Source organism: Apteryx mantelli, chromosome 1 (assembly GCF_036417845.1).
Source record: "Apteryx mantelli isolate bAptMan1 chromosome 1, bAptMan1.hap1, whole genome shotgun sequence".
Lineage (NCBI taxonomy): Eukaryota > Metazoa > Chordata > Aves > Apterygiformes > Apterygidae > Apteryx > Apteryx mantelli.
In genome coordinates, this window is record NC_089978.1 from 155,086,881 (window position 1) to 155,114,472 (window position 27,592).

The window sequence follows — 27,592 nt, forward strand, 5'->3', positions numbered from 1 at the left end:
AATCATTTTTTAACCAGCTCCCTGGAACTCCACGTTGTCTCCAATAAAAGTAAAGACTTATTTTTTGAGTCTTGTCATTTAAGGAGCAAGCACAGGTCCTTGCTAGTTATCAAGCTATCCTCTCCTTACTCCCTGTGTTTTGCCCTAGCATTGCCACAGTGCAGTTTCCCATTCCCAAGCAACCCAGCTGTTTCACATCTTCGCACTGAAATTGTCTGGTCACAGCGACTTTTGCACTAGAAGGACACAATTATCTACACCGGCAGTTCCCAAATTGGGGTTTCCAAAGCCACAGTAAGAGCTATGCAGCACCAGACTGCTTTAAGGTTTCAACCACAAGCCTGAGACAAATTGAGGATTAAGGTAGTTGCCTGCAGTCCAAAAAGTTTGGGAGCAGAGTAGCTCAAAAAAAATGAGCTCATCCTTCTTTTGCATTAATCTCTCCACCCCCCTGCTTGACAGCCACAGCTGCAAAGCAAAATCACAGTCCGCTCCAATCCCTCCAGCTGCCCCAGCGATGGATGGGATACAGCTCACCCATAAAACACTGCAAACGTAGCAACTAACTACAGAAGCTGGCTGTAGCAGCTGTGACAGAAATAGCTACCAATTGGTCCTGTCCTGCCGCAGAGCTGTGCCAGACACCCTCATACCGTGCCAGGCATTAGTCCAAGGCGTGCTGGGTAGAGTCACCGCACACCTTCACCTCCTCAGGCAGTCGGATGCCTTTGCGCAGGCTGCTGGAAACATCACACCACAGCTACATGGGTAAAAACAAACTTTGTCATCAGCAGCTCCTAACTCACTAGGGAAAAGCCAGTCCCGTCTCAGTGTAACCTTCCTCCCAGCCCTGCGCCGCAGCTGTCACCGACCCTGTGGGCAACCAGGTGCACCTCTGCTCGACTGCCATCCCTGCTGCCGGCTGCCTGCTAGCTGTGCTTTTCTACAAAGCTAGGAGCGAAAGCTGGTTGGCCAGCTGATACACGTCTGCAGTTTTCGTATTCCTCCTGCTCCTTCCTGGACTCAAAACTTAATCTGTCTTTAATGGACAGATGTTCAGAGAGGAAATTTAAGGTTCTCAGCAGCCAGCAGGTTCATTGCACGGTCAAGGTTGCATAATAATTTATATTATTTTCATTCAACTTTCTAAAAAAACCTTATCAAAAAAAAAAAAAAAAGGAAATTTGTTTTTGGCAAGCTTGAATGAAAAGTTTCCTTACAAATAGGCTAGGAGAACCATGAAAAATGTCATTATTTTCCCCCCACATATGTTATTAGCAGCTCTCTGACTGAAGTCATTCAGTGAACTGAAGCAGGCTTTGGTGCAGTACTCTTATTTTTCGAGTAGCAATTGTAGCATTTCAGTGAACTCTGACTCGGACGTAATAATGCTGCTTGCTTGAAATTGCACCCGGTGGACCCAAGACAGTCTCTAATCTCTGGCTGAGTTGGGAAGGTTGCAGCAAGGCTGGACCATGCTGGAAAAAGTCACAGCTAATCCATCCTCTTCACACTGGAAAGGGAAGAATGGACAAACTTGCAGGATCACTCTCATTCATTACTTTGGAGCGAGAGTTATTCAAGCCAAAAACTTCCATACAGCTTTTTCCTTGAAAGAGGTTAAGAAAGTGTTTCTCCCTGGTGGACCTCAGAGCTCAGAGAAGAGGTTTCAGTGGTATCTAGCTAGTTACATATTAAACAGGAAAAAAGCTGTTTTGTCTTCTCTTTCAGGCATCACAAAAATGACATTTAAAAAAAGGGCACAATTAAACAAGCACTCAGCTGTCAGGATATGCCAATACTGAAGCTTTGCACTTGACCTCCACTTTGCAGTCTTCACTTTTGGGAATGAGCATTACGATGCTATTTACATAATTACAGTATTTCCCCGATACACCTAAATGTATGTTTTTCTTCATGCTCCATCAAGATGCGTCTAAATTAGATAGTGAAGTAAAGGTCATGTCAAGGATATATCTAGATTCCTCAATAGAAGGGGAAGGAAAAAAAAGAACCAGAATTTTGGGGGATAGAGGGGATTAATTCTCACTATCACATTTTCCTTTTTAAAAAAATACAAAATGAAAATGAAAACAACTAGTCTCTTAAATTATAGCCAATAATTGGAAGAAAACCACATTTATTTAACTTCCAGTGGCACTTTGAAAGTGGATACTTTGTATCCTTTTCAAGGTCTCTTACAAAAGTAGTGCATCTCAAGGTTGCTTTCCATCTGCCCAGGGTATTACTAAGAAGTAATCCAACAAGCAGGATTTTTTCGCTAATGCTACTAGCTTACAAAACACTTCCAGTTTTCAGCAAGTCTGCAACCAAGGACCAGGGTGGGAATGGCTGGTGTGGATGGTGAGGCATTCTGACAGCATTGCTGCTTAATGTTTAACCCCAGCATCAAGTGGCAAAGGCAGGAAAAAATCAAACCGAGAAAGAAAGAGGGAAGTGCGTGCGCACGCGCACACGCAGAAGGGAGTGGAAAACCAGCCTAGTCAAAGCAACAGCAGGATTTCTGCTCACACTTCAAACTGAGAACAGGCAAAGCCTTTCATTTTTGGTTCTTGAAAGCCAATCGCCCCAGTCTGTGTGGAGAAGCGCTCTACAAAGAACAGACAATTCTTTGAATTCAGTCACTTTCAGAAGAGCTACCCTCCATCCACCTCCCTGAACATTTTTACATTCTCAGTCTTTTATTCATTAGTATTATTACTACACACACTTTTCTTTTTATATGACAAACCCAAACACTCGCTTTTGAGCCTGAGGTTCACTATCTGTACTTGTTTTAGGTGACTTCCCATCCTCTTTTTCCTCTCCTCAAGCTGTCTGACATTTGAGATGTTGCTTGAACCACATCTCTTGAGAAGTCAGGGTATTCAGCATCTTTTCTTGTGTTTCTTAAAACGTGCATAACTCCTGGCTTTCTATTGCTCATTTTAATCTGATGAAAGCTCCCTAAGTTTTTACCCAGGGCATGTTTTAGTAGTTTTGGGGTTAGCATCACAGAAAATATTTAGGAACCCATATAATTTGGAGAGCATCCAGGGAGACTTCAAGGAACCTCCGAAAAACCTGGGCAAACCCCTGAATGTCCATATGAAACTGGAGCTTGACTTGCTTAGGCTCTCTGGTGCGTTGTATTGCAACAGCTGCAACATGCGCCTTTCGGCTCCTAAATACCACAAGGGCCAGTTTCGCAACCACCATCAACATGAAAGAAATAGTAATGGGAGGGTTAAATCTCAAAGCATGCCCAGCACAAACTCCAGATACCCCAAACTTGTAACAGAGTATTTGTACTATTACAGAAAAACATAATCAGAAGAGAAAAGGTACAAACCAGATTTTTAAAAGCTTGCTAGCATATTTCAGTATGGACCAGTTCTGTACAAACTACTTCTGCCAATGCAGCTAGTCTTTGCTAACTGCAATCTTCTCTAAATAAATAAATAAATAAAATAAAATAAAATGTACCAGCACCCATGTGAGAAAAGTTCTCCATATCTCAAGTCAGACTAAAGAGGGATGCCTTATCTCTGCTCAATTTCAGCCCAGCATTGAAAACTCTGGCCTTCAAGCGATAAAAAAGTCATCGCTTTAACCAAAATTGATCCCATCATACAAGAAAAAGAAATTCTCCCTGAACTTCAATATGCTACTGAAAGTTAAAAAAGAAAGTAGCAAGAATATTTTCTGCAAGATCTATTACTTCATGCTGGTATTTCTTGCAGAAGATAGAATTAGTTTCATGCTGTCTTGCAGTATGATCAAGGGCAACGTAAGGATGATAATTAAGGGAATTCTATTGCTAGCTGTCACAAGTGATAACTATGATGCATAATTAAACAAGTGACACCTAGACTGCCTGGAGGAAACAATTATTTAGTGCTTTCATTAGGACAGATTCATTTCTCTTTCATTTTTTCATTACATTATTATTTTCATTACATTATTATTCACAAACCCACTGAAAAAAATCAACAGCTTTACTGAAGCTCCTGCCACGGCAGCTGTCTAGAAACTGCCTGGTAGGGTGAGAAGCGTGAGCCACCGGCAGAAGGCCCACCTTGGGAGTACAGCAGGATCTGCATCTCCAGGAGAACGCAGGTGAAAACCTGGACGAGGTTCTCCAGTCCCAGCAGCTCAAAGACCTCCCGCAGCGGGTAGTCAGACAGCGGGAGCTCGTTGGGACCAGGCCTCTGGCAAATGATGGGCTCATAAACCCCGTAAAACTTCAGCGACCTGCCCGGGGGCGGCAGGGGCACCTCGTACAGAATGTTGTGGATGTAGCTCTCCAGGGGCAGAGGTGGCGGCTGCTGGGAGGTAACTGCCTTGTAGAGCTGGATCAGGAACTTCTTGCAGGCTTGCATAAAGGGCAGAGGAGTGATGAGGCATATGCATTTGGATACATATAGCGTGTCTCTGCTAATGTCATAGGAGTTGTACCGCTGGAGCTTGGCGAGGGAAGTGGCGTCTCCCTCGTCGATGCTGCTAGCGAGAGAGTCCATGCTGCACGAGGACGAGGCACACACACTGCTGTACTGCTCGGCATTGTGCATCTGATAGAGCGTTTGCATGGCTGTGCAGATTTGCTTGCTTGTGACCTCCTCGTAGAAAGTGAGCACAAATCCATACGTACGAGAGCCGTCTTCTCGGGTGATGATGAATGAGTGGAGCTGCGGGTCTCTGTTATCTGCCTGCGTTCTGAAGGACAGCCCTTTGGGCATGCACAGCTAAGGGAAGAGGAGAAGAAAGAGATTAAAATTGTTGCTCAGATAATTTTTTGTCATTACTTTTGCTTTACAGACGCATTCTTTTCCCTCTGCAACATAACACTGTTAATCACAGTCCCCCCAAAAATAAGCCCAAGAACGAACAGCTTAGAACTGGTGCAACTTTAAAGAAGAGAGTGTCATGACCAGGAAAACATCCTCCGAAAATCACCCATCTGATAAGTCATTGTGAACTTACCTTCATTGCTTTGTAAAATTGTTTTCACTGTCAAATAGGCTCTGTCTCATTTATTTAAGCATCATATAAAAATATTCAGCTTTTTTTCCTCAGCAGCATATATTGTGCTCACTGTACTCTAAACTCAGTGTGTCAAGGGAGCATCTTATACCACTAAATTCAAATTATGCGCAATTCTTGAAATGAAATTGCTCAATCATCCCTAATTTTCTTAAAAGAAAGTAAAACAACTGACAGGCAGCCATTACCTTTACTTTCTTTTATTAAGTGTTATAAAATAGCTTAGATCAGCAGCAAAAAGAATAGAAAAAATAATCTACGTAAGCCTAGTTTTTGATTTAACAGTCAGCAAAATATTTTGCAGTAATTCTATTACACTGAAGCATTTCTCTGAAACATACCCCTAGGGATAACTTGAGGCATTTTTCCAGATAGTCCTCAGGAAGTCTATCAGCTGTCTAATAAAAAATAACTAATATCCAGCAAAACATGTTTGGATGTGTGTCAGCATGAAACTCATCATATTCTGACCAAATCAGTATGTCTATAAGCCAAGCATTAAAACTTCCAACTGAAGCAAAGGAAAGGGAGGGAAAAAAAAGGAAAAAAAGAGAGAAAGGGACTTCCAAGAGTTCCTGCTGTTCCAAAAGGTGAGCACTAGGAGCCAACTTTGTGGTGTTACCTTCAGAGCTTTGTAAAATTATTTTCATTACCAAATAGGCTCTGTCTCATTTATTTAAACATCATACCAAAACATGCAGCTTTTGTGGTCCAGACTCTACAATTCACAACACACTAGTAAGCCCCTAAGTTATCTAAGCTGACTCTTACCTGTTGCTCTAAAAGTTAATGGATAGGGCAATAAGGCCTGTAGTTGGTAGAAGGATTTAATTCAATTGACAGGCTTTGCTGACATAAGCCATGAAATTGTAGCTTGAGCCATTTTTGAACAGCAGCCACATTTTCACTCAAAAGGTTTATAGTTTTTATTATTGAGGCATTAGCAGCAATGTCATGGTTAAGGCTGTGTTGAAATTGTCCAACAAAGCAGAAATAGAAAATCCTTGTTTCACACTTTATTTAAATTTATTCTGTACAGTAAGTGTCTCTCCACCTCATTTTTGGCAGACTTATTAAATAAAAGTTTATTTCTAGAATGCAAGCTTTTGATAGTGCCTTATCAAATCTGATCAGTCTGAAATCATAGGTTTTAACTGCAACACTATCAGTCAGAGATTATATTTTCTTCGTTTTACAGACAAATACCTGGATAAGCAAATTATATGCACTGGAATAATCAAGAGCAAATAAGCATCAAGGAAATTCAGACCAACTGAGACAATTTCAGAAGGCTGTATTAGACAGATCTCCTCCAAGCCTTAAAAGTTATTCCCTCCTCCTTTGTATACTCATTCCACACACATACACAAGAACACCCATCTATTAACTTTCAGCCACAGCCTAGCATATGCAGAATTTCAACATTTTAAGTTTCTGCCAAGCTTGACAAAGAGACTGCCATTGTTATCAGACCTAGAACAGGACAAAGGAAAGGCAGAGAGAGAAACAAGACAGGACGGCACTGAGGAAGGGGAGAATGACCAAGAGTCACTTAAGCAGCAAGCTTCATACAGAGACTGAAAGGAAAGGGCCAATGCTCATTTTCAAGCCACACAGAAAGCTTCAACCATGCAGTAGACTTAATGCATAAAAACTTCATCTTAGTGTCTGGAACATCAATCACTTTCCACCTCATCTGTGCTTGCTACATACATCCCAGGAGAGCGTTGGAGAAAAGCAGCTTGGGATGCACTAGTGGGATTGAAAGCTTTGCGCGCTGCTAAAGCTAGCTGACAAGCTAGCTAGTGAGAAGAGAGTCAGTCATCTTTATTGCATCTCTGTAGAAACAGACAAAACAATCCAAGATGACTGGACAAAGGACACGGTCTTGTTTTTCACAGCACTTATCCACAGGAATATTTAAGCATCTCTATCAGCAGGAAAAAGTGGGATTAAATTCTACTTGAAGCAAGGCCCATAAATAACAAGGGTTTGTCAAAGCAAAAGCAGCTGCACAAAGCAAGACAAGAAGATACAGACTGCTCAGCACCCTGTTTCTAGAAGCGAAGAGCAGAAGATGCCCCTTCCCTCAGTGCAGAAGCAGGGCCACCATTGGTTTCAGATGTTCCTCAAAGGTTCCCTCTGGATCACAGCATCACCAGGTTCCCCTAATCTCCATTAGATCCTCTACTTCCCATTTTAATCCATGTGTATTTTTCAAGTTCGAAACATGCTACGTCAGCAAATTCCACATCTAAACTGTGCCTTGGGTGAGAGGGTGGAGAGAGATACTTCAGTTCATATTAAAACCTGCTCTTCCAAAATGACACTGGGTACCTTTTAATTCTTTTATTTGGGTACATGATTTTTTTGAACTCTGAACAATACTGCCTCGGACTCCAGAAATATATGCAAATATTTATGTACCTTGCTGAACTAGAGGACTAAAATAGGAGTTATTTCTTAAAAATTTCACTTTCCTCTGTAACGAGAGCCTCAGTTTGGTTTATCACATGGCTGCCACAGAATGGCTGCAGAAAATAGCATGTGACATTTGGCAGGGATAATCACAGAAAGCAGTGAGAAAAAAAATAAGTATTTCTTTATAAAATAGAACTCTATACTACTTTGAAAGGGAGATAAAACATGACTGGTAGGCAGAGTGATTTCTCAGGACTTCAGGGGTATTTTTTTTAAGTGATAGAACGGCTTCAAAAGGCAATTGAAATTCCTCAGGCATCTAGAAAAGCCAGAATTCTCACAAGTTAACCTTCAAGGATTTATGCATTTTCTTCTCTGAGGAAAACTGCTTCTGGAAAACTCACATAAAACATGCAGGCAGAACTAATACAGCAAGGAGAGATCAGAAAGGCCAATAATTGCCTCAAAGGATTCTGTGGGTATTCTGTGGGAGGTGGGTATTACTTTAAATGATGCTTTGGATCAAAACAATAAAAAAAGTTTTCCAAAAGATAATTTAAAAGACTATTAAGCGCTGCCGCTGTTAGTAAATGCCTTTTTTTCCCAGACACATTGCAAATGAAAGATGTGCTCTTCAGCTATATGATTTCATCTGAATGCAGTTCAGCCCAATTATTTTGTTTTAATAGGTCTCCTGTTGGTTTTCAGTATTCCATTCTTGTATGATAATATGATCACACTTCATGAATACTAGACATTTTCAAAGGTAATGTGAGGTACAACTAATGCAGCAATTCTAGCTATTACTGCTTGCTGCCGTATTCCTGCCACCCACCCTCACTCGCTTCTCCTCTTCTCAGCATCACCAATGCAGAAAAAAAAACAAACTGTCTCACCACTAAGTAGCTGAGTTATTACCACCTTAGCTGTGTCTATCAAGCATCGTTCCAATTCCTTCGTGCCTTCTGTATATCCAAAGTAACATGGAGACCTAATCCAATATCGCACCATTTCTACCAGTGCACATTTGGAAGCAGAGCGTGCAAAATCTCCAACCATCAGCAGGCGGGGGACTAATACTGGCATCAGGGGCATCTCTGCCTTTCTAGGCATGACTGCAATACCACGGTATCAACTCCCAGTGTCACTGCTACTACTAGCTTGTGTTTTCATGCTAAATTTTTGGCACAATTTGGCACACACACCAAAAAAAAAAAAAAAAGAAAACTGAGATCTTATTTGGAGATTTCTAGACCTTCACAATTGCAGAGAACAGTTTGAAAACATGAACTAAATGTAATTCGGACTGTATTTACAATAGCTATTTTACTGTGGTAGCGGTGGCAGCTTGGCCCAAAGCAACCACTCCTTAGCTCCTCATCTCTCCAGAAGGGTGAGGGCCAGGGGATTATCTGGAATTAATATTTCCACAAATGCTCAGGCTAGTTCTATTCTGAAATAGCTAATATTTAATCCTACTCTCCTCAGATGTGACAAGTCTAAACTAGACTGGGGAGAAGGGGTTCCCTAAAAGTCCAATTTTGAGTTAGATCCAATGCACAGTTTCTAAAACAGCTGGCATTGGTAACACTGCTTTAATGTTATTATTACATCTACTTACTTCTAAAACATAATGACAGATGCAGGATGGCATAATTATAAAACAAAGCATTTTCTGTACTGGGAAGCTTATCTCATACGACAGTAATTGGTTGTTCTTGTCAGCATATGTTCTTAACAAGGACTTTGGTGATTTTTGCAAACATCCTTGAATATCAGCTCTTTGGGAAAATTTCCAGTGGATCCTTGGTCTTTTAATTCTTCCTGCAAACATATAAAACACCAGAAATTCTGTTCTCTCCTATTGCCCTATTCATGGGACTTTAGCCACACAAACAAATTCATCTCAAACTTTGCTGATAGGAAAGAGATGTACAGAAAATGCATGCATTGGTGCAGAGGTGCCATTAAAAATGAGCACCTCACAAAAGCTGTAGTTTCGGCAAGTTCCAGCTTTTGAGCAAAGATCCCCCTCTCCCTTTATATATGTAGCATCAAGAGCTTTGGTCCTCAGAAATTTCTCATGGATATTAGTGTCTTAAAAATTTCTCAGTAAATCTCCTTTAAACCTGCTGATGTGTATGTGAGGTGACTACTCCTCCTTCTCACCCAGCCGCTGGGACTTGTTTCATCACACACTAGATTTAATTAGAGCTAATGAGAGAAGTACAGTATATAACCTTTGTTTTGCCCCTAAGTATTTCTGTATATTTACGATACCTCTTCCTCCATGGCGTTTCAGTTGGCATGCTTAGCGGGTGCATTTAGTCCCAACAGAATTAAACCACCGAGCACGGAGGTAAACAACCCAGGAACCGTTTCAGAGCGGAAGCTGCCGGGAAACAGCTCGATAGCAGGACTTCTCCACCTACCATGTTGACGGCATCCTGATCGAAGGGGTTCCACTCTATGTTCTGCGGATAATGAGCCAAAACTTTGGACTTGAAAGTTCTTCTCAAGGGGCTCTGGTCGAAGTTCTCTCCTGCAACAAAGGAAGAAGTGGTGACTTGCCACAGCAGCGAGGCTGCAGCGGGAGCTGGCCTGCGCAGTTTTGTTTCACTAGCGAACGGCTACGCGAAATCCCAAGGACCTTTTTACTACCAACGCTTGTACTGCTTTCAAAAGAGAAATGTCAAAGATGCACATTCAGTCAAATCTTTCCCTCCTTCCCACAAAAATCTTACCACAGTTGCAACATAACTTCCAACTTAGTATTTACCGCATGGAAATTTTTTGGTAAGAGAAAAATTAATGCGCAAGTTTATGGGAAAAGACCCTGGAGTCATCTGAATCTCCATTTTTCCCTACAGTTTGAATACCCAGAGATAGCTTGACCTTAAATACTGAATGAGCACTTTCCCTTAAGTGCCCAAGAAATTGTCTGATGGTCATAAAAGGTATGAGCACTTCTCAGCTATTACAAATTATTCAAGGCTTCACTATAAATGTTTTTTATATCGCAAGTCCTGCATTAAACATGTATTTCTTCCATGTCAAATTTCAAGGACAGACTTTTGCCACACATAGAGATTCCAGAAAGTGCAAAGAGGAAGACTGAAATAAGACTTCAAGCAGAAAAGCATCTAGTTATCAGCGCACAAATAATGTATTTCAAGGTGATATTGTTAGCAGAGTTTCCACCGTTGAAAAGTCTACAGTATGCAACATAGTAATCAAAATAAGAAAGTCTTAAAATCTATTAATTACACTACCATATACTACAATTTTTTCCAGCACTGATTCCTGATCAAGGTATTAGTTTACTAATTTTGGGCTTCTTACTTTAAAGACCACAAGTGGGTCTTGAACTATCATCTGCTGTTCTGTTCCCTTCTCACCTGGGAGACAAGAATGGGATGAAAACCTTAAGTTCAAACTGTTAAATGTTTTCAACAAAACTTACTTGGCACTGAAAGGCTTGCTTTGAGACTTCCCAGTGTTACTTAGATACTTAAAGAAAAAAAATTAAAAAGCCATGAAATAGAATTTGGTCTCTTTTCTTTAAAATAGAAATATTTTGATTTCTCTTTATACCTAAAAATAGACCAAGATTTCAATTTTTTTTAATGGAAGGTTATTTTGGATGAAAAAAATTCAACTATTTGGCAAGCTCTAAAGGCAACCCACCATTCTTGCAAGGAAAATAAAAACTATGAGTTTACTAATGTCCCTCTGCCCTTCTCTGAAGGCAAAGTGGACTGTGGAAATGTAATCTGTGCTTGCTGAAATGCATGTCACAATCCAACATTTGCACAGCTAATAGCCTCCTAAATGATGTTGCAAAATCAGTAGCTCAGGAGTTACCCGACGCTTTCTGAGGCCCCAACCATTTGGCACATGCCCTTTGCTCCTTGAGGAGCACAGTCTACACAGTCATTTGGCTCACCGTGAGCTAATATACATTTTTTTTTTATACAGGAAAGCTATGAATCAGCATTACTCTAAGGAAATAACTGCACAAACGGCTTCTTAAAGCAATGCTTCTCAGTCCTTGCCTTGCAGAGCTGAGATCTGCAGCCTACCACAGGGTAACAAAGAAAAACACAGCTGAAATGCCCAACTCCTGGCAAAGCTTTGGGAACTGTTTACTATATGAGATACTGCACTATAAAGTTCCTCACTACAGGGATTTTTATTTTTTTTTCAGATTGAGGGGGAAAAAGGACACGTACCAGAATAATAAATGCATAGAAACTCTTTAAAATGCTGTCAGTTTAGAGAGCCAGGTCAGCATCTCCAGAGGTGGATTCTCTTCCCCGCCTCTAAAAAAGGCAGGCGTCTTCCCTGACCCTGCTTATAGGGCCACTGCCATAAAAGCGGTATCAGTACAACAGGAACGGGTGGAGGAACAAGAGGCAAAGTTCAGGAATTTCTTGCATCGACCTCACCGCCAACACCAGCCACCCGCTTGGCCGGGAAGAGGAAGCGGGGGCTTACGCCATCACTCCCTCCTGCGAGCCCGCGTGTCAGCAGCGGGAAGTTCCTCGAGGTCTGCGAGTCAGCTCTGATGGCGCTGCACTTCCCGTGCTGTGAAAGCTGCTGTGCCCGCCGGCCACCCTCGGGAGCCAGGCAGAGGGACGCTCCCCCAACACCAAACACGTTTGAAGAACAAGTTTGAAACCTTTTCCTTCCAAAGATGTATTTGTGATTTTAAGGATACAGGTGCTTTTATGCAATAGCTCATTTTTAAACACACTATTTAGACACATGCTCATTTTTACTATACACATGCTCAATCAGTCATCCACCTAATATTTTTGCTGCATTATTTTTTTCTAGCACTGTGTATGTTTTGTTTAATTTTGGTGGATATTTGGGGGGGGGGGAGGGGAAAACAAATAAGCTTTTACAAGGATATTTTGTACCTGAGAGGAAAAAGTCCAAGGTGATGCAATGCTACAGGCATATTTCCTGGGGCAGGAACAAATGCAAATGTTAAAATGTGAGGAGCACTGGCAAGGGAATCCAGCCTGCTTCTGCTCAAGGCAACCCAAAAATCCAGCAAAAGCATACACATCGTAGAAACGTCAATGAAAACTGAAGGTATCAGTTAAACTGGATCAAACTAAAAGACATCTCATGGTTTAGCTGATTAGCTCACCACATTTTTCCACTTGGACAAGAGTTGGCACTAGCTTCCATGGCAGTCTAGAGTACAAGATGAAGATCCTTTTCATGCTCTCTTACTAAGTTGACTGAAGTACACAAAAACAGGGAATATTACTTTGTTACAGAACATAGCAGTAGAAAACAACTCTTATTTTTGTCTAGAAGTTCTTTGTTGAGGTATCAAGTTCTACAAGATAAAAATCTCAACAAGCAAAGCCAGCAGAAATGCTCCCTCCAGGTAGGCACTTAAACATACTTGGCAACATTCTTAATTCTTAGCATTAAACAGTAATTAATGTGCTTGCATAATCAAGTAGGCAGGCATGAGGTTATTTCTTAATTGGATCTTCAACCCTCTTCATATACCTTTGCCATACCTGCCTGTGAATTAGCAGAAACGCAGATATTTGATGGTAAATGTATTTGGTTGCTTTTACTGCAACTTCAAAGAATATCTAGAAGACTTCCATAAGTTCTCCATAGCTAACAGAATGCGACTGCTGGAGTCCAACTTTCTGTAAGGGTTTGCCTTTCCATGACTGAAAAACGTCATTGCAGTAACCTGATTGAAGCTAACTGGGCAGCTTGTGAGGTTTAGCGACACTAACACCACTACAGCTCACAGGTCCAGCCCTTCGCAGACTCTTCAGGGGGCAATTTTCCTATCCGCATTACACAGGTGTTGTAAAAACACCTTTTACTTGATAAATAGGCCATAGAGATGATAGTCAACAACTGAATCGATTAATCATCTAGTAAATAGGAGTCCTAGCAGCAATACATATTAATGATGTCATTTACTCTTTCTAGCACTTGTGCTCACTTGCAGGCCCCAAAGAGATCAATGTGTTAAAAATTTTTAGCAAAAAACAAAGTTTTATGCAGCTGTATCTCTCTGTTTAGAAGTGAGTCATGCAATTAAGAAACAGATACATTTTTCTGATAAAAGACTCAATTCCAAAATCACTTTTCCCAGCTCTTTCTCTAAAAGAGATATTGTGGAAACAGTATAGGAACCAGAGTTAAATCCTATACTGGTATGCAAGATTGGACAAGGGGAAAAAATATATATGTATATATATCTCAATATCAATGCTTCCTTAAGACAGCTACATTTCTCAAGTGATTCACTTCCACTTAACTGCAGTCTTGTCATGCATTTGTATTTTGCTCAAACAGTGCAGTCCACCTATTCAGCACCGGGCTACCCCCGTCAAATGAAGATCATGTTGTCATCCCCTTACTCTTAAGAAAATGAAGAACAGAATTGCTGCAACTTCCCCTTTGCAGAAATCAGGCTTGTGGTTTCTCCCATCAGAATTTCAGCTGACAATTGTCTGGGTTTTTGTGGAAAGGTACTTGAGGGGGAAAGGGGGAAAATCCAGAAAAAATACATTTAGCTAAGTTTGCCACTTTGCCGCAGTCTGACTTTGCCATTTCTTTGGGCCAAGGCACTGGCATTTACATGTCATTCAAAAGACAGACTATAAGACATCAATTCAGTCTGACAGTTTACCCCTCATTATCAGAAGTAAAGGCAGAGGGAATCTGTTCCCAAAGCCTTATTAAGTTAAAGAAACTTCACACCTCCAGGCAGCAGGCTTTGCATCTCCTCCACTACAGTGAGTTAACTGACGCTTTACACGTGGAAGACTTAGGGAGAGCAGCATGAACTGAGCACTTTTGACTGAAAGCCATGATTTTTCAAGACAGGCTTGAAAGCATGTGGGAGGGGAAAAAAGCAAAAGCATACAAGTTGCAAAGATAGGCCAGAAGAAGCTGCTTTACTTGCACGGCCTTTTCAGCTCCCTGCTCACACAGACATCCCAGCACTGCTGCTGCTTCCCCAGCCACTGCCAAAGGAAGTAACAACTGTGACACTCTGTCCATCTAGCAGAACCACTAACCTGCAATTTTTTTTTTTTAATCTAGCAGTAACTGAAAAGCTTCCTACTGCTATAATGTTTAAGGCTGCATATGACATTTCTTTATCACTATCAGAGCTGTCTTCGTCCCAACAACGCTGCTTTGCTAGAAGCAATGGCATATAGAGGTACTCATTTGAGAGGTTTTATCTGACAGTAATTAACTACTGAGATACCCTAGCACCTGCGCCTGAGCACAAGATTTCCAAAGCACCTTGTATCCAAGGCCTGCAAAGCAGTCCACAGGTAAGAGAAATGAGCATATGCCTCTCTTTACTTGAAGGTGCTTGAGACTTGTGCATGGTGTTTTCCATTTCCCTTGAGCACTCCTTGCTCAGATGAAAACTGACCCAGAGTCAAGCAGGAGAAAAAAAAAGAAAAGAAGAAAAAAGAAAAATAAAACAGGTCAGATGTGGAAGCATGGAGGACAGGGAAAGCCTCTCCGAGTTTCCAGCAGGAGAAAGAGGCTGCTGCCACCTTGCTGGGGGCTCACACCAGCAGCATGCTGTCAGCAAGGGGAGCCCGGCCACTCTCCCTTTGGGCCGGGGGAGGTCTGCTGTGGGCTGCCCCACGTACAGAGCTGGCAGGGTTTGGGCAGCCCTCCTGCAACACCAACCCCAGGAGGAGGGCCCATGGCTGTAGCATCTGGTGGGGAACGATTTCTCTAAGCTTCGAGCTCAACCATAAGCTTCAGTTGCCTTTGATGAGGTCTCTCACTGGGAACCTTGGGGTGCAGAACAAGCTCAACCATCACCGTGCTGCACCGGCACCACAAAAGGCAGCCAGGCACCACCGTGCTCTGGCTCGCAAGAGCCCACAGATCTGTTAAAGCGCAGCAAGAACTGCTGGTGCTGCTGTGCTCCTGTGGTACCTTTAACATGCCAGCTTGAGCATGCCCGAAATGCGGGAATGGCACACTCGGGACACTTCTGATACAGCAAAACACGAGTCCACAGCAACGCTGTAAGCGCAGGACTTGTGCGAGCAGGGGAGAGGCGAGGATGAGAGGAACACCCTGCCTGTTGTAGGTCCTCTTAGCGCTCTCCCACGGGGCAAAACAGTTTCAACTTGGCTTATTCCATCCAACGGGAGTTTTACACTAACTCCACATGCCATCCTGGGGCAGAGAGCAGACCCCCTTCGCAAGGAGCCCCGTACTCTTCCTTTTGGACAGTCTCAATTTGCGGTGGAGGTGAAGAGGGAGAAAGGAAGAGTAACTGTTGCATAGGGCCAGATGCTATCTTGCATTTAAGCAGTCCTCTGACACCAAAGCAGCACTGCCAGGCTCCAGAAGCACATTGGGACTGCTCATAAAAACAGGCAGATCAATCCTGGAAGGCTTCTTCATAGGAAGTAGGTGGCCCACTTACTAACCCCACCAGACACAGCTGTACCTTCCACTTCTATTTCCAAATTAGACTTAGTATTACATCACCAGAAATACCTGAATGATTTTTTTTTTTGACTGGCGTCATCTCCTTTTCCCTAATAACACCCTCCACCAATTCGACAGACAAAACATCTAGCATAATCTTGAACAACTAGGAAAAAACAAGGCACATTTGCCAATAAGCCATGCTAATCAGGAAAAAAATTAGGGTTTCAATCAGCTTTTGGACATGATTAATAATTTGTATGCTACTACAAATACTTGTACAGTCATTTAGATGTCAGAGATGTCTAAAAAGCATTGTTTATGAAACAAATCTGGCTTTAAGAAATCTGGCTTTTCCAAAGACAGCACTAACAATGTCCTAGTAAAGTGACAACATGGAGTTCATATGATCCAGGAAAGTAAGTGGCACAAATAACTTACCTTTGCAGAGTCTCTGCAGGGTTTGCATTTTATTACTACAGTGTTGTTTTTTTGGTTTTTTGCGGGTTTTTTTTGTTTTTTTTTTAAAAAGCCACACACACACACACACACACAAACACACACACACACACAAAAAAATACAGTTTTCTCAACAAATAATCATAGGACAAAAGAGAAGAGCCAAGAAACCACACTGGAGTGAATCAATCAGTCATTAGTTTGGAAGGACAGAGCACTGCACCCCCCCCCCAAGGCTGCTCTGGAAAGCCAGGCATGGTAAGCTTTTAAGAGGTTGTGCAATTTAGATAAGAAACAATACAAAGATATAACAGAAGGCAACCTGCATGTCAGGGTGAAATGTCGTCATTTAGCCAAACTACCAGAAAACACCACAACTGCCACTGCAAGGAGATGAGAGACTCGGCACGTGACACCCAGATCCACACTGACAAGCAGCTGGAAGAGAGCCCCACAGCAAGCAAAACCTTCTTGGCAAACATGAGGAAAGGCATCCATACTGGAAGTGTACTTTACATTATCAACCCTCAGCACTGCTGGCTGTGAGCTGCTGAGTCACATGTGACAAATAACATTTATTTCGCTCATATTTTAGGCAAACAGTGAATTTTGATTGAATCTACTATACACTTTTAAGTGTTTGCTTGCTAACTCGCAAAACAGAATTAGCAAAGCACATTAAAAATGAAGCAAGTATCAAATGTGAATTGAATCCATATTTTAAAATATTAATGGCCAGAGAACAGCACTACGAATACAGACAGTAACATCATATTTGATGCATGATACCCATTCATGTAAACAGCCTATCTCGTGAGGTAAGCTGCGGCTCAGAAGTAAATTAGAAGTTTAATTTTGAATAGACTTCTTTAACTTTCAGAATACTAAAAAATATCACCAAGTATTTTTTAAAATAGTGGAAAATATGTCAGATTTAAGTTTCATTTCAGTTGGATACTACATCCTATGTAATGATACTTTTAAACAACTTGCATCTTCCCTTAAAGGCACTCATTTTTAAAGGGCAATTTAATTCCTATTTTAAAGCAAATGTTGAAATAATGGATGGTAGATCAAGCAAAACTGTGCTAATTTCATTTCAAAGGAGAAAGAACTCTCAAAACTAGAAAATAAACATCATTTCTATTTTGGGTAAAAGCTAACATTACTTGGGAAAGGCAGCTAGAGTTGTGAGACTGTCAGTCATGATTGTTTTCATGTGAGTGATCATATTTTAAAGTTTAGAAATTCTAAGATTTAGGCAGGCATATTTTATTTATCACAGCTTCAGAGGCACATGAAAATATGTACTAAATAGGCAAAGGCATCCTTTCCCCACACCCTCTGGCCCAGGGAATGTGAACTATCTGTAGCCCCTTACAAGTTCTGGAACATCGACAGGAATGCCTGTGCCACAGAAATAAAAATATCTTTTATTCCTTTAGAGGAACCTACTGGGAACATGAATATGCACAGTACTGTACATCATGGCAACAGTTTCTTTGATAGCTATTTCTAATTAAAAATGTTCAGCACATCCAGCCATGGTGTTCCACTGCCAACTGCACTTTGTGAAGCTTCCTGGGTATCGGCATGACCCCGCAGCAGTGGCGAGCAGTATACAACGTGGAAGTGAGAAAACACCACGGGAACAGGAAAAATAATGCTTGGCTGGAGGGCACCTAAGCTGCTCCTTGCCGGGTTCACGGGCTCATGACTCTGAGTAGTGCAGAAACAGGGCTCTCCTGCTTTTCCTCTGTGCTTCAACATTACATGGAGGGACCAGTGGGTCACGAGTCAGTATTCAAGGACGTTAATTCAAAGGCAGTATTTCCTACCACGTGTTCCCATAATCTTACAGTGGAGGAGGGAAGTGGTATGAAGGGGAGGACAGGGACAAGGCAGACAAAACAGTTTTCCTTCCAAAATTTTAAGACTGGAGTTTATTCAGCAGGAAACCTTGGTCTGTAAGACGGTTGAGTTTTTTTGTGGGGGAGATTTGGGAGTGGAGGAGGGGACAGGACCGAGGGGGTGGGCAGGGTTTAAACTATCTAGTGAAACTCTTGCATTTCAATGTTTAAAAGATTTGATGGATCAGATTTAAGCAGGAATTCATAGTGGGTTGTGTGCCCTATCAATATGTCTGTGCTGTTTTGCTTCTTATTTGTGTGTATGGAGACCTCACTAATGTTGTTATTTGTATCCAAAATTTAAAACATGCTTCCTTTAGGTTTCAGGAACCGAGTCTGAATGAGTCTCTAGCAGGAACTGGTGGAGATGAACCTTCTAGTATCACCTCTGTCTACAAATCTACCTAAATAAGCCTAGGTGGAATAAGTATCCTCTAATATAACCTCATGCAAGATGTCTTTTGGCTTTATCAAGCACACACAAGATCCAGCATATCATATATCCATCAATATATCCGGCACTGCTAGAGGCATTTCTTTGGACGGGAAACACATCTGCCAAGAGAGCTTCAGGGAGAAGAATAAAATTTACCAGATTTTGATTCAAACTAAGTAAAAGAATGAAAAGGTGCAGTTTTTAAATCTGATCCTTAATTTGATTCAAGGGAAATTGGAGGATGAAAAAGAGAGAGACACAGAGGGTCTGGTGATTGTCTTGTCCTGAACACCCCTGTTTACCTGCGGCTTTGTTTGTAGCTTCTGAGCTCTTGCCATGGAGATCTGCTTCTAGCCATTTGTACAAGACTACATAACATAACAGAGATAAAAAAAAAAAAAAAAAAGCAAGTATGAACAAAATGAAAAGATACACAAATGTACTGGGGGAGGGGAAAAATGTGAAACAAACACATTCCCCTTTGAAACATCTCTTCCCCCCCTATTGGCAACAGGTAAATTCATGGGATAAATAAAAACTTCAGTGACTCTATTAGTATAAAGCGAAAGACATTGACAGACACTGTGGAAATACCTGTCAAAATTAGTAACAAGATTAAATTCTAAGTACTTCAAACAGCATGCTGCCACAAAGTTTCCCTATTGCAAAAGACAGCTTGGTTCATGTTTAAGCCATTCCAGAGCCTGTGAAACTCAGAGAAAAAAAATATTTAACTGATGTCAGACTAAAACTAGGAGGTTTTCTTTAGTATAATACTGTTAGCCATGTTGCTACACTTTCAATACTGTATTAGTTGCCATTTTCAGGACTTTTTAAAGTTACCTAATAGTTACATTCATCATTTCTGTCTCTTAATAGGGTGTTTTTAGGCAAAGACTCAAATAGATAAGCTCTATGTTTATAACTCAGATGAACAGTCTTCCCATAACAGCTACCCCAGCTCCTGCAGAAAAACAAAAGTGTTTTCAAAGACACCACAGGTCAAAAAAGAAGTCGTCCCAGTCTTATGCTACATAAAGGCATTACAGTCATCCCTGAGTTAAGTTTATTTTACAAACCTGAAGCATATATTAAAGCTGCAATATCATAGACCTTTCTGGTGATTCAGTTTCTAGGTATAAATTCACAGCAGGTTTCCACTACTACCCTTCTATTTGAGCTGTTATAATCAAGGCACCAGTTTGGAGGACCCAGAGAACTCTGTCAAGCACATATTTTCTGGAAAAGTAGCCCTCTGCAGAAGGCACAGAGAAATACTTTCAATAACTATTTTTAGATTAGAATTTGTGCTTTGGGATAATAATTTTCTTGTTCCTTTAGGAGAGACATGAAAACAACTCATATTCAAATCTGCAGGACGATGGTTTTCTACTCCAGGTGTCAAGCTATTCCATTTCATTCTTTGAGTTGCTTGAATTTAAAAGTTGCATAAATATTAATGCAAAGGGAACAAAACAAGCAATCGTCTACAGCTGTTGTGGGAACAGATTGCCAGAGCATTTGTTTAGACTCTCAGTCCAAAAGAATACAAAAAGCTTATCTAACTTTTGACACAGAGTCATGTTTTGGCCACAATCAGGACTCCCAATCCTTCTGGTTAAAAGCTGTTAGCCAAAGCTGGTAACCGCTCTTGTTAACCACCAAATAACCACAGTGCCTTTACAAGCCTCTCTGACACACTGTCAGCACAGCTCTCCCCAAAAGTCCTTTTCGAAATTGTCATTCAAAGGGAATTAAGGCACCGAGCTTCCCCACACCTAGCCACCACCTCTGCACTACGAGCAAGCAGTGAACAGCAGAGATTTAACAGCTCGGGAACAGAGTCTGGCTGGGACAGTCAGACATGCCAGGCAGGCTCTTTGGTTTTGCTACCCGCTCCAGTATTTTGGCTGTTTATAACAATCACACAGCTAAGTAGCCACAGAAGTTATGGAAATCCCTGCACAAGAAGTCAAATGGCAGATGCTCACTAACAACAGAGGCGAAGTGCAGAGCTACAAACATGACTGTCCAGTCTAGTCCTTTACACATAGACACTGTAGGGAAACGCAATAGCTATTGCCACAAAATAATTGCACTCAGAAAAGGCTTAATATTTCTATAATCCTTTTTAAAAGGAGATTTGATCATGTAAAAGAGTTACTGCATAAGTCTAAGTAAAGAGAAAAGGCAAAAAACTAACATGAGTGACTTAGTTTGCCCATCATCCCTTCCTTCTGACCTTGATTAAAATACCAACTATCTGCCTACAGAGTAACATTATACAGTACCAACGCTGTCAGCTTCTTAAAATAGCTACGCTCCCAGACGCCAACAGATCAACAAAGACATCCCGCTACATGAGAAAACAAGCATGAATTACACACTTCGCTTTGTTTAAAACTGCATCATAATCTGGTCATTCTCATATTAAAAAGTCATGGCTTAAGTTATGGGGGTTTCAGGGTTGCTTTTTTTTTTTTTGGGGGGGGGGGATGTTACTAAACAGGTAGAGAGGCACAGCAGTCACACCTTGGAGTCTGACCCAAAGGCTTGAATTGATTAGCAGAAAACTGTGAAGCAGATGTAAAACTGAACCTATACTTATAAATATAGGGAAGAAAGTTGTTATCTATTTCTCAGGCCTTTGTTTTCTCTAGAAACAAAGACGCATGGAATTCACTCATGACTTTCATGTTGCCAACCTGGTTTTCCAAGCATGCACTCCTGAGCCACCAATTTGCATTATATGGAGAGCATGTCCCAAAGATCTTTGGTCTGTCCTGTTTATATATAAAGTAAGGGCAATGTTTATTTCCTTATTGCACTTTTATATGCAAAACTGGTGTTCATTTTGGATACGTGTTATAGAATGAATAAGCATTTGCACCAATCTAGAAAACAATCTGAGCAATAATTTGAAATTAATTTAATTTAAGCTTCATTATTTTTAAATTGCCTGTTAACCTTTTGGTTAGAGAACTTACATAGTAAGCGTGTAATGTATGTGACCATATGAAACCGAAGGGTTTCACATCCACCTCTCAGTTCCCAGAATAACATTAATGATGGTACTCACATGAATGAAAAATGTGTCCTGAGCTCTGAAAATTTAACCTACCCTAAGTCCCTTTTAACTCATATACACATTGATCTAAGCAAGGACAAGCTAAAACTTGAGACTCCTCCCTGGCTCCGAAGCCAATAGCCTAAATGCCTGTGTTAAATCTGGCTCCATTAGTTTCGCATTCTTTATCACATAACAGACCACATCTTCAAGGAGAAGGCTTCTCAGATTAGCCTGTTGCCTACAAAGCAGGAAATACGAGTTTGCATCTTCCATGCATGGTGAGGACAGGACTGGATCCAAGCCTCAACTTCAAGAAATGCACTAATGGCTAGGCTGCTAAGGAAAGCCCAGCTTCACCTTTTCTTCCACCAGCTGCATTAAAAAAAAGGTGCAATCCAAGCCGATGGCAGCAGTAGTCCTAATCCTGCGGGCACCAGGCGTGCTCTGAGTAGACCTCCCAAAGCAAGTCCTGGGGGGGTTTTAGGCGCCCATTTGGCACCAGAAATCAACCTGCCCTGTCAGAAACAAGTCTGGGGCAGGAAAGGAGAAGACCTGGAGGCTCATATGGAAGTCTCCCACGGAGGTCAGGTTTCGCTTGCCGAGCAAGGGTGGTCACCATTGCAGGGTGCGTGTGCCACCTCCACCAGTGGCACCACGTAAGGTGCCAGCCCAGCTCCGTAAGCAAAGGGAGGCCAAAGCCTCTCCTGCGAGAGGAGCTGGGCTTGGGAGTCAACAGAGGCACCTGCCTGCAGGCTCAGGCTGACCTGCTAAGAAAGAAAGGGTGTTTTAGAGGCCACCACATCTGCCACCAAGTTTAGGAGGCTTCATGCTCAGTGTAACAGCCATTTCCCCTCCTAGTTTCACAAGTTTAACCCCCTCCATGGATTGAATACAGAATGAAGTACCCAACTCAAACTCCTCCGATGTTTGCTCTTTCTACTCATTTACAAGGGCAGGATCAAGTTCAAACATAACAGATTTCTGTGTTAAAACACAATGACATTCTCAGATTGGTTGTGAAAACACACACACACACACACAGAGCAGTTTTATATATATGTGTGTATATATATGTATATAAAAAGCTTAAAACAGATTTTGTCCTCTGTTCCACCAGGGCACAGGTAACAAAAGCTGTCTCACAATCTGCTTTATTACAGTTGGTATTTTTGGAGATGACAACAGGAAAAAAAAGAGAAGAAAAAAGAAAAGAAAAATCTTGTCATCCTAAAATCCCCATGCCATTACTGGTTAGATTTGTGTGCAAAAATGTGGGAAGAGAAGGGGAACTTTTCAGTAAATTTTGCTTTGGGGCTTTTTTAGTACAAGAACAACAAGTTTTTTATAGTTGCAGTATGTTCAGATATGTTTTAAGTTGGGCTGTATTCAGACAGATTTTTTTAAGCCACTTCACTCTACACATCACACACCAATATTTGACCCCCCTTACTCATCAGGAGGGCAAGTTTCAGGTGTTTTGTTGCTTGAAGTTAAGAGCAGTTTCCAAAAGTTGTGTTGATACAACAGCAGAGCGTGAATAACTTCACTGGTAACACCTTCTACCACTGTATTTTAGCAGGGCTGGCAAATCAGTACAAGAAGAGAAAGAAGCTTAATTTGTCCTGGATCTTTTCCAATGCTAATCAACGTTGACATAAACAGAGCACAGAGATGCCCATCCTACAGCTCAAGTAGTCAGATATGCCTGATTTTAGATTTTGCTTTTGGGGGGGCTTGCTTTTGTACCTGTCACACAAGCTTGAGGTCTTAGCACTGTTACGTTGGACAACACATATTTCTGTTTTAAAGAAAGTCCTTGTTTTCTGATGTAATTTGTGTCTCGAGCTGTCACTTGATGTTCTGAGCCACAAAAAGGATCCAAAAGACTTTTTTTTTTTTTTTTAATTGGCCACTTTGAACCCAGCCTGCAAAATGCTGTCTTTTACATACATTAGCACTCTCCAGATATACAGACTGTAGTGATGAGAGGGAAGCTATCCCCAGTTTCGGGGGGGGGGGGGGGAATGACACGACACGACTTTTTGCTTCAGATGGCAAAAGCCCCAGTCCACCAGTGGCCCTCCCACCTGGGGCAGCGACGGCCTCGCCACCCTCCCTGCACAGCCTGCCCACGTCCGAGCCCTTCGGACACCTGATCCCATCAGTGGGGTGAGAGGCGGATTTAGAGAGGGTGGACGCAGAATTAGCTCCGTGCTGTACCGAGTCACGCTTTTTCATACCCTTTTGGAGAAGATTACAGCAAGGCAACGCTTGCCTGTCAAAGGCTGCACCTGCTAAGCATTACGAAAGCTTTGTTATATACGTTTTTGATGGGTCCGGCAGAGAAAGAACTTCGCATCTTGCAATCAAGAAAGCTCCTTCGTTGGCATGAAATAGAAACATGCCCTTGTGGGGCACAAACAGACATTGTTCAAGGGTTATTGAGAAACTGCCGTTCAAGCCTCTGCCAATAAATGATTGTCCTTGTGTCAGTCTCCAAGAGCCGGTCTTCTGCCAGTTCTCAATAACTGTGTCTTTTTAGAAAAAGAAAAGCCAAAAAACTTTCCATATCCTGAGAAGTCACAAGTGCCCGCAGGCCAGACTCTGAGTTATGGCAAGTGGAGAGGGCAGCGAGGACTGCGGCCCACGCAGCTGCCATGCCGCTAGGTCAGAACCACCCAAGAAACCATTTTGGTTTGGAGGATGCTCTCAGATGCTTGAACCCAACTGGACTACAGTATTTGGAGAAAAAAATCTCTCTGTAAAAGCTTCTCATGTGGGCAGAATTGCTACTCAAAGAACAAAAGATTTATACAACATGCTGGATGAGACATTTCCTCTTAGCTCTTGAAAAAACAGCAATGGAGTTTTGACAATTAAAAACATTAAAACAATATGTTAGGAGGAACAAGTATCATTACATCGAAAGGAAGACCAGTTCTTCTAACTCTTCAGTTCAAATGCCTCTTCTGCCACCAGCATCTCTGCAGTAACCTCCGTGTACTGGTCAAAACCACTCGCATTAAGAAACTACTTGAAGATCAGGCTGCTGCCAGTGAATTTGCACAAGGGGCCATTGAAAAGTTATGAGCACACAGTAATTGCACACCTAAGCCACATGAAAAATATTCTCTATGCCTTAAGTAAACCATGACTAGTTAGATACAGTTTTTTGGTTTTTTTTTATCGCAGCAGAACTGTGCATATTTCCAACACAGCATAAACAATCAGATTTATGCTTTATAACTGCTGACTGTTTTGTGGCCAGAGTCCAAGTCTAGTGAAAATACAGAAGGCTTAAACCAGGGCTCAGTCACCATACCACAATAAAGTGTCAGGATTCAAATCCAAAGGCAGGGATCCATACCGCTAATTTCATTTCTGGATCCAAACTGTACTCCAGATGGAAAACTCTGAGCACAACAACATTTCTACCATGCCTCTAGATTTAGTTCACATCCCTACAAAGGGGAGCCCAGAAACAAATCCTTTGGCTTCCCTTATTGCGCTGGGGAGTATTAGGTGCCAAAGCTTCTTTGTAAAGCTGGATCTTCATTGGGAAGGCTAGAGACAGAAAAATAACTGTCTCTAGGTTCAGCTCACAAATGCCACTGCACATCAGGTCCTTCCTTTCCCTGTCCCACACATCCTCATAGAGACCTGGGAGCAGAAGCAGTTGTGTAAGGACTTTACTAGCCAAAAATCCTGCCCCCCCCCCCCCCAAATCCCACTTTAAGGCTTCTACCAAATTCCCTCTCCAGTATATTTCAGGGTTGCCTGCTCTTCCAGCAACCCAGCTGAGGATATGCCTTCCACTTTCACCAGTAAGATCTCTTCAGAGGTGAAGGCAAAGTCCAACCCAAACAGACAAATGGGTCCCTGCAGATGGCTCTATCCCCTACCAGTCTTTCCTCTGCCAAAGCTCTACTCTGAAAAACAGCATTTTGCCCCTTCTACCCTCAAATTTCCACAGCCACCCCATTGTAAATTCCACTGCAGAGCAGTAGACACCATGCAACAACCAGACACATTTTTGGGAGGTTTTAGACCTTAGAAGTAAAAGGACCATGGAGAGCCACTAAAAGGAACAGGGAACACTTCCTGGTCTAAAACAGGTTTGCACAGAGTCAGCTGGACTCTGGAGGAGGAACTGGAGAGAGGCACAAAGAGGAGAGTGTAAGAGAGAAGTTCACTTGCACCTCAGCTGTATATTTTGCCTGTTATTTTAGTGCCCTGCCAGTAGAGATGGGAGCAGCACAGAACAGAGTTCTAAATAGCCCTAAAATTACCTGGCATTTAAGCAAATGTTTCCTCTTTATCACTAATCTTTTAGTGCCTGGATCCCAGGTTGACTGGCACACTGAAATACATAGGTAGAAGGTATGTAATTGCTGCTCTCATTTTTAAATAAGTGTGAGTTGTCACCGACTGTAGAGAAGCTAATTCAAAAACAAAGCATTTATAACAGCCCATCTGGCCACAGCACAAACATCTCATGCAAAAATAATAGGAGTAATAATATTTTTACATGTCTCTCACATAAAGGGGAATTTTGCAGAATTAAATGGAACGCTTCATATAATGGAGTAAGTCATGCTGTGCTGTTCTGGAGAGTTCAATAACTGTTTCAGCATATATTAAAAGCTAAATATTTCATATTGAGCAGATCAAGGCTGGATTAGTCAGACTGCATCATAGCTGAACACACTTTAGCACCCAGGGTCCCTGAGCATACCAAGGTGTGGAAGGTGTCTCATAAGCACAGGGAAAGGCACACAGAAAAGGAGTTACAAAAGTGTATGGCTCTAGCAACATGACTCTGAAAGCAAAGGTAGCACTTGTGGGGATAACAGAGTGGGACAGCTAAATCTGAGCATGCAGTTATAAAAACAATTAAGAGTATAACCATTTTGCAAGGAGGAAGAAGTCGTTATTCCTTCAATCAAGACTAGAGAGAGTTGTTTATGGTACAAAGAGACAAGGCTCAACAGTCCAGCCACTAATATTCCCTGTAATATGTAAGCCTACCAACTAAAGAGTATTATTCTCTGTAAGAAAGAGTACATATACATGTATTCACAACTGTATATGCGTGCATGCTCTGGCTCTCCCAGGAAGAAATGAGTGGCAGGAGCGCTCTGCAACAGGTTCAAAAGCTGCTCCCTGCAGCTGGGGCTCTTCCCGTCTAACTGAACTGCCTAAGCAACAGCAGATATGGTCCGAAAACCTGGACACCAGCTGGCGCATAATTCCTCATAATGCCATGGTAGCGTCACGCGTTCCTGCAGCGCTCCCCTAGGATTAGAACTCCCATTTCAAATCAAACAGGATACACACATGCGAGATTAAAGTGATGCAAGCATTTCCATATCTCTTCTGGCTTTGATAGGTTTTTGGTGATTTATTACGTAACACACAAATACACCAAAAGAGTCCCTGATGGATACCTCCTCAATGCAAAGGTTAACAGGCTTGTGTATACTGGATCAAATATTTACCTTAAGGAAACAAATTTACTTTTTTTTTTTTGGATACTTATGTAGGAATTTTCTCCTCTTAGGAGGAGAAAAGCCTCCAACACATACAAAAGGAAAGACCCAAACTATAAATGTTTGTGACAACGAATGATGCAAATCTTGGCAATTACACTGCTGTGAGTCTACTTAGCAATAAGCTAAGCAAAGCACAGCTGAGCACAAGTATTACTGGATATTTGCATATAACAAAGCCTCTAGTTTTATTACTTCACTGAAAAAAATACCTTCTTGAAAAGGACTGTAAGGT

General features: G+C 41.7%; 1 protein-coding gene across 1 annotated transcript in view; it reads right to left on the bottom strand.

The window, feature by feature from the left end:
* DENND5B (DENN domain containing 5B) overlaps positions 1-27,592 on the bottom strand; it is a 127,840-nt gene that overhangs the window by 50,698 nt on the left and 49,550 nt on the right. The window contains exons 2-4 of the mRNA XM_067307650.1: positions 19,041-19,106; positions 9,897-10,006; positions 4,079-4,745 (exon numbers count right to left, since the gene is read on the bottom strand). Coding sequence (XP_067163751.1) covers positions 4,079-4,745; positions 9,897-10,006; positions 19,041-19,106 — 843 coding nt within the window. The remainder of the gene's footprint in view (positions 1-4,078; positions 4,746-9,896; positions 10,007-19,040; positions 19,107-27,592) is intronic.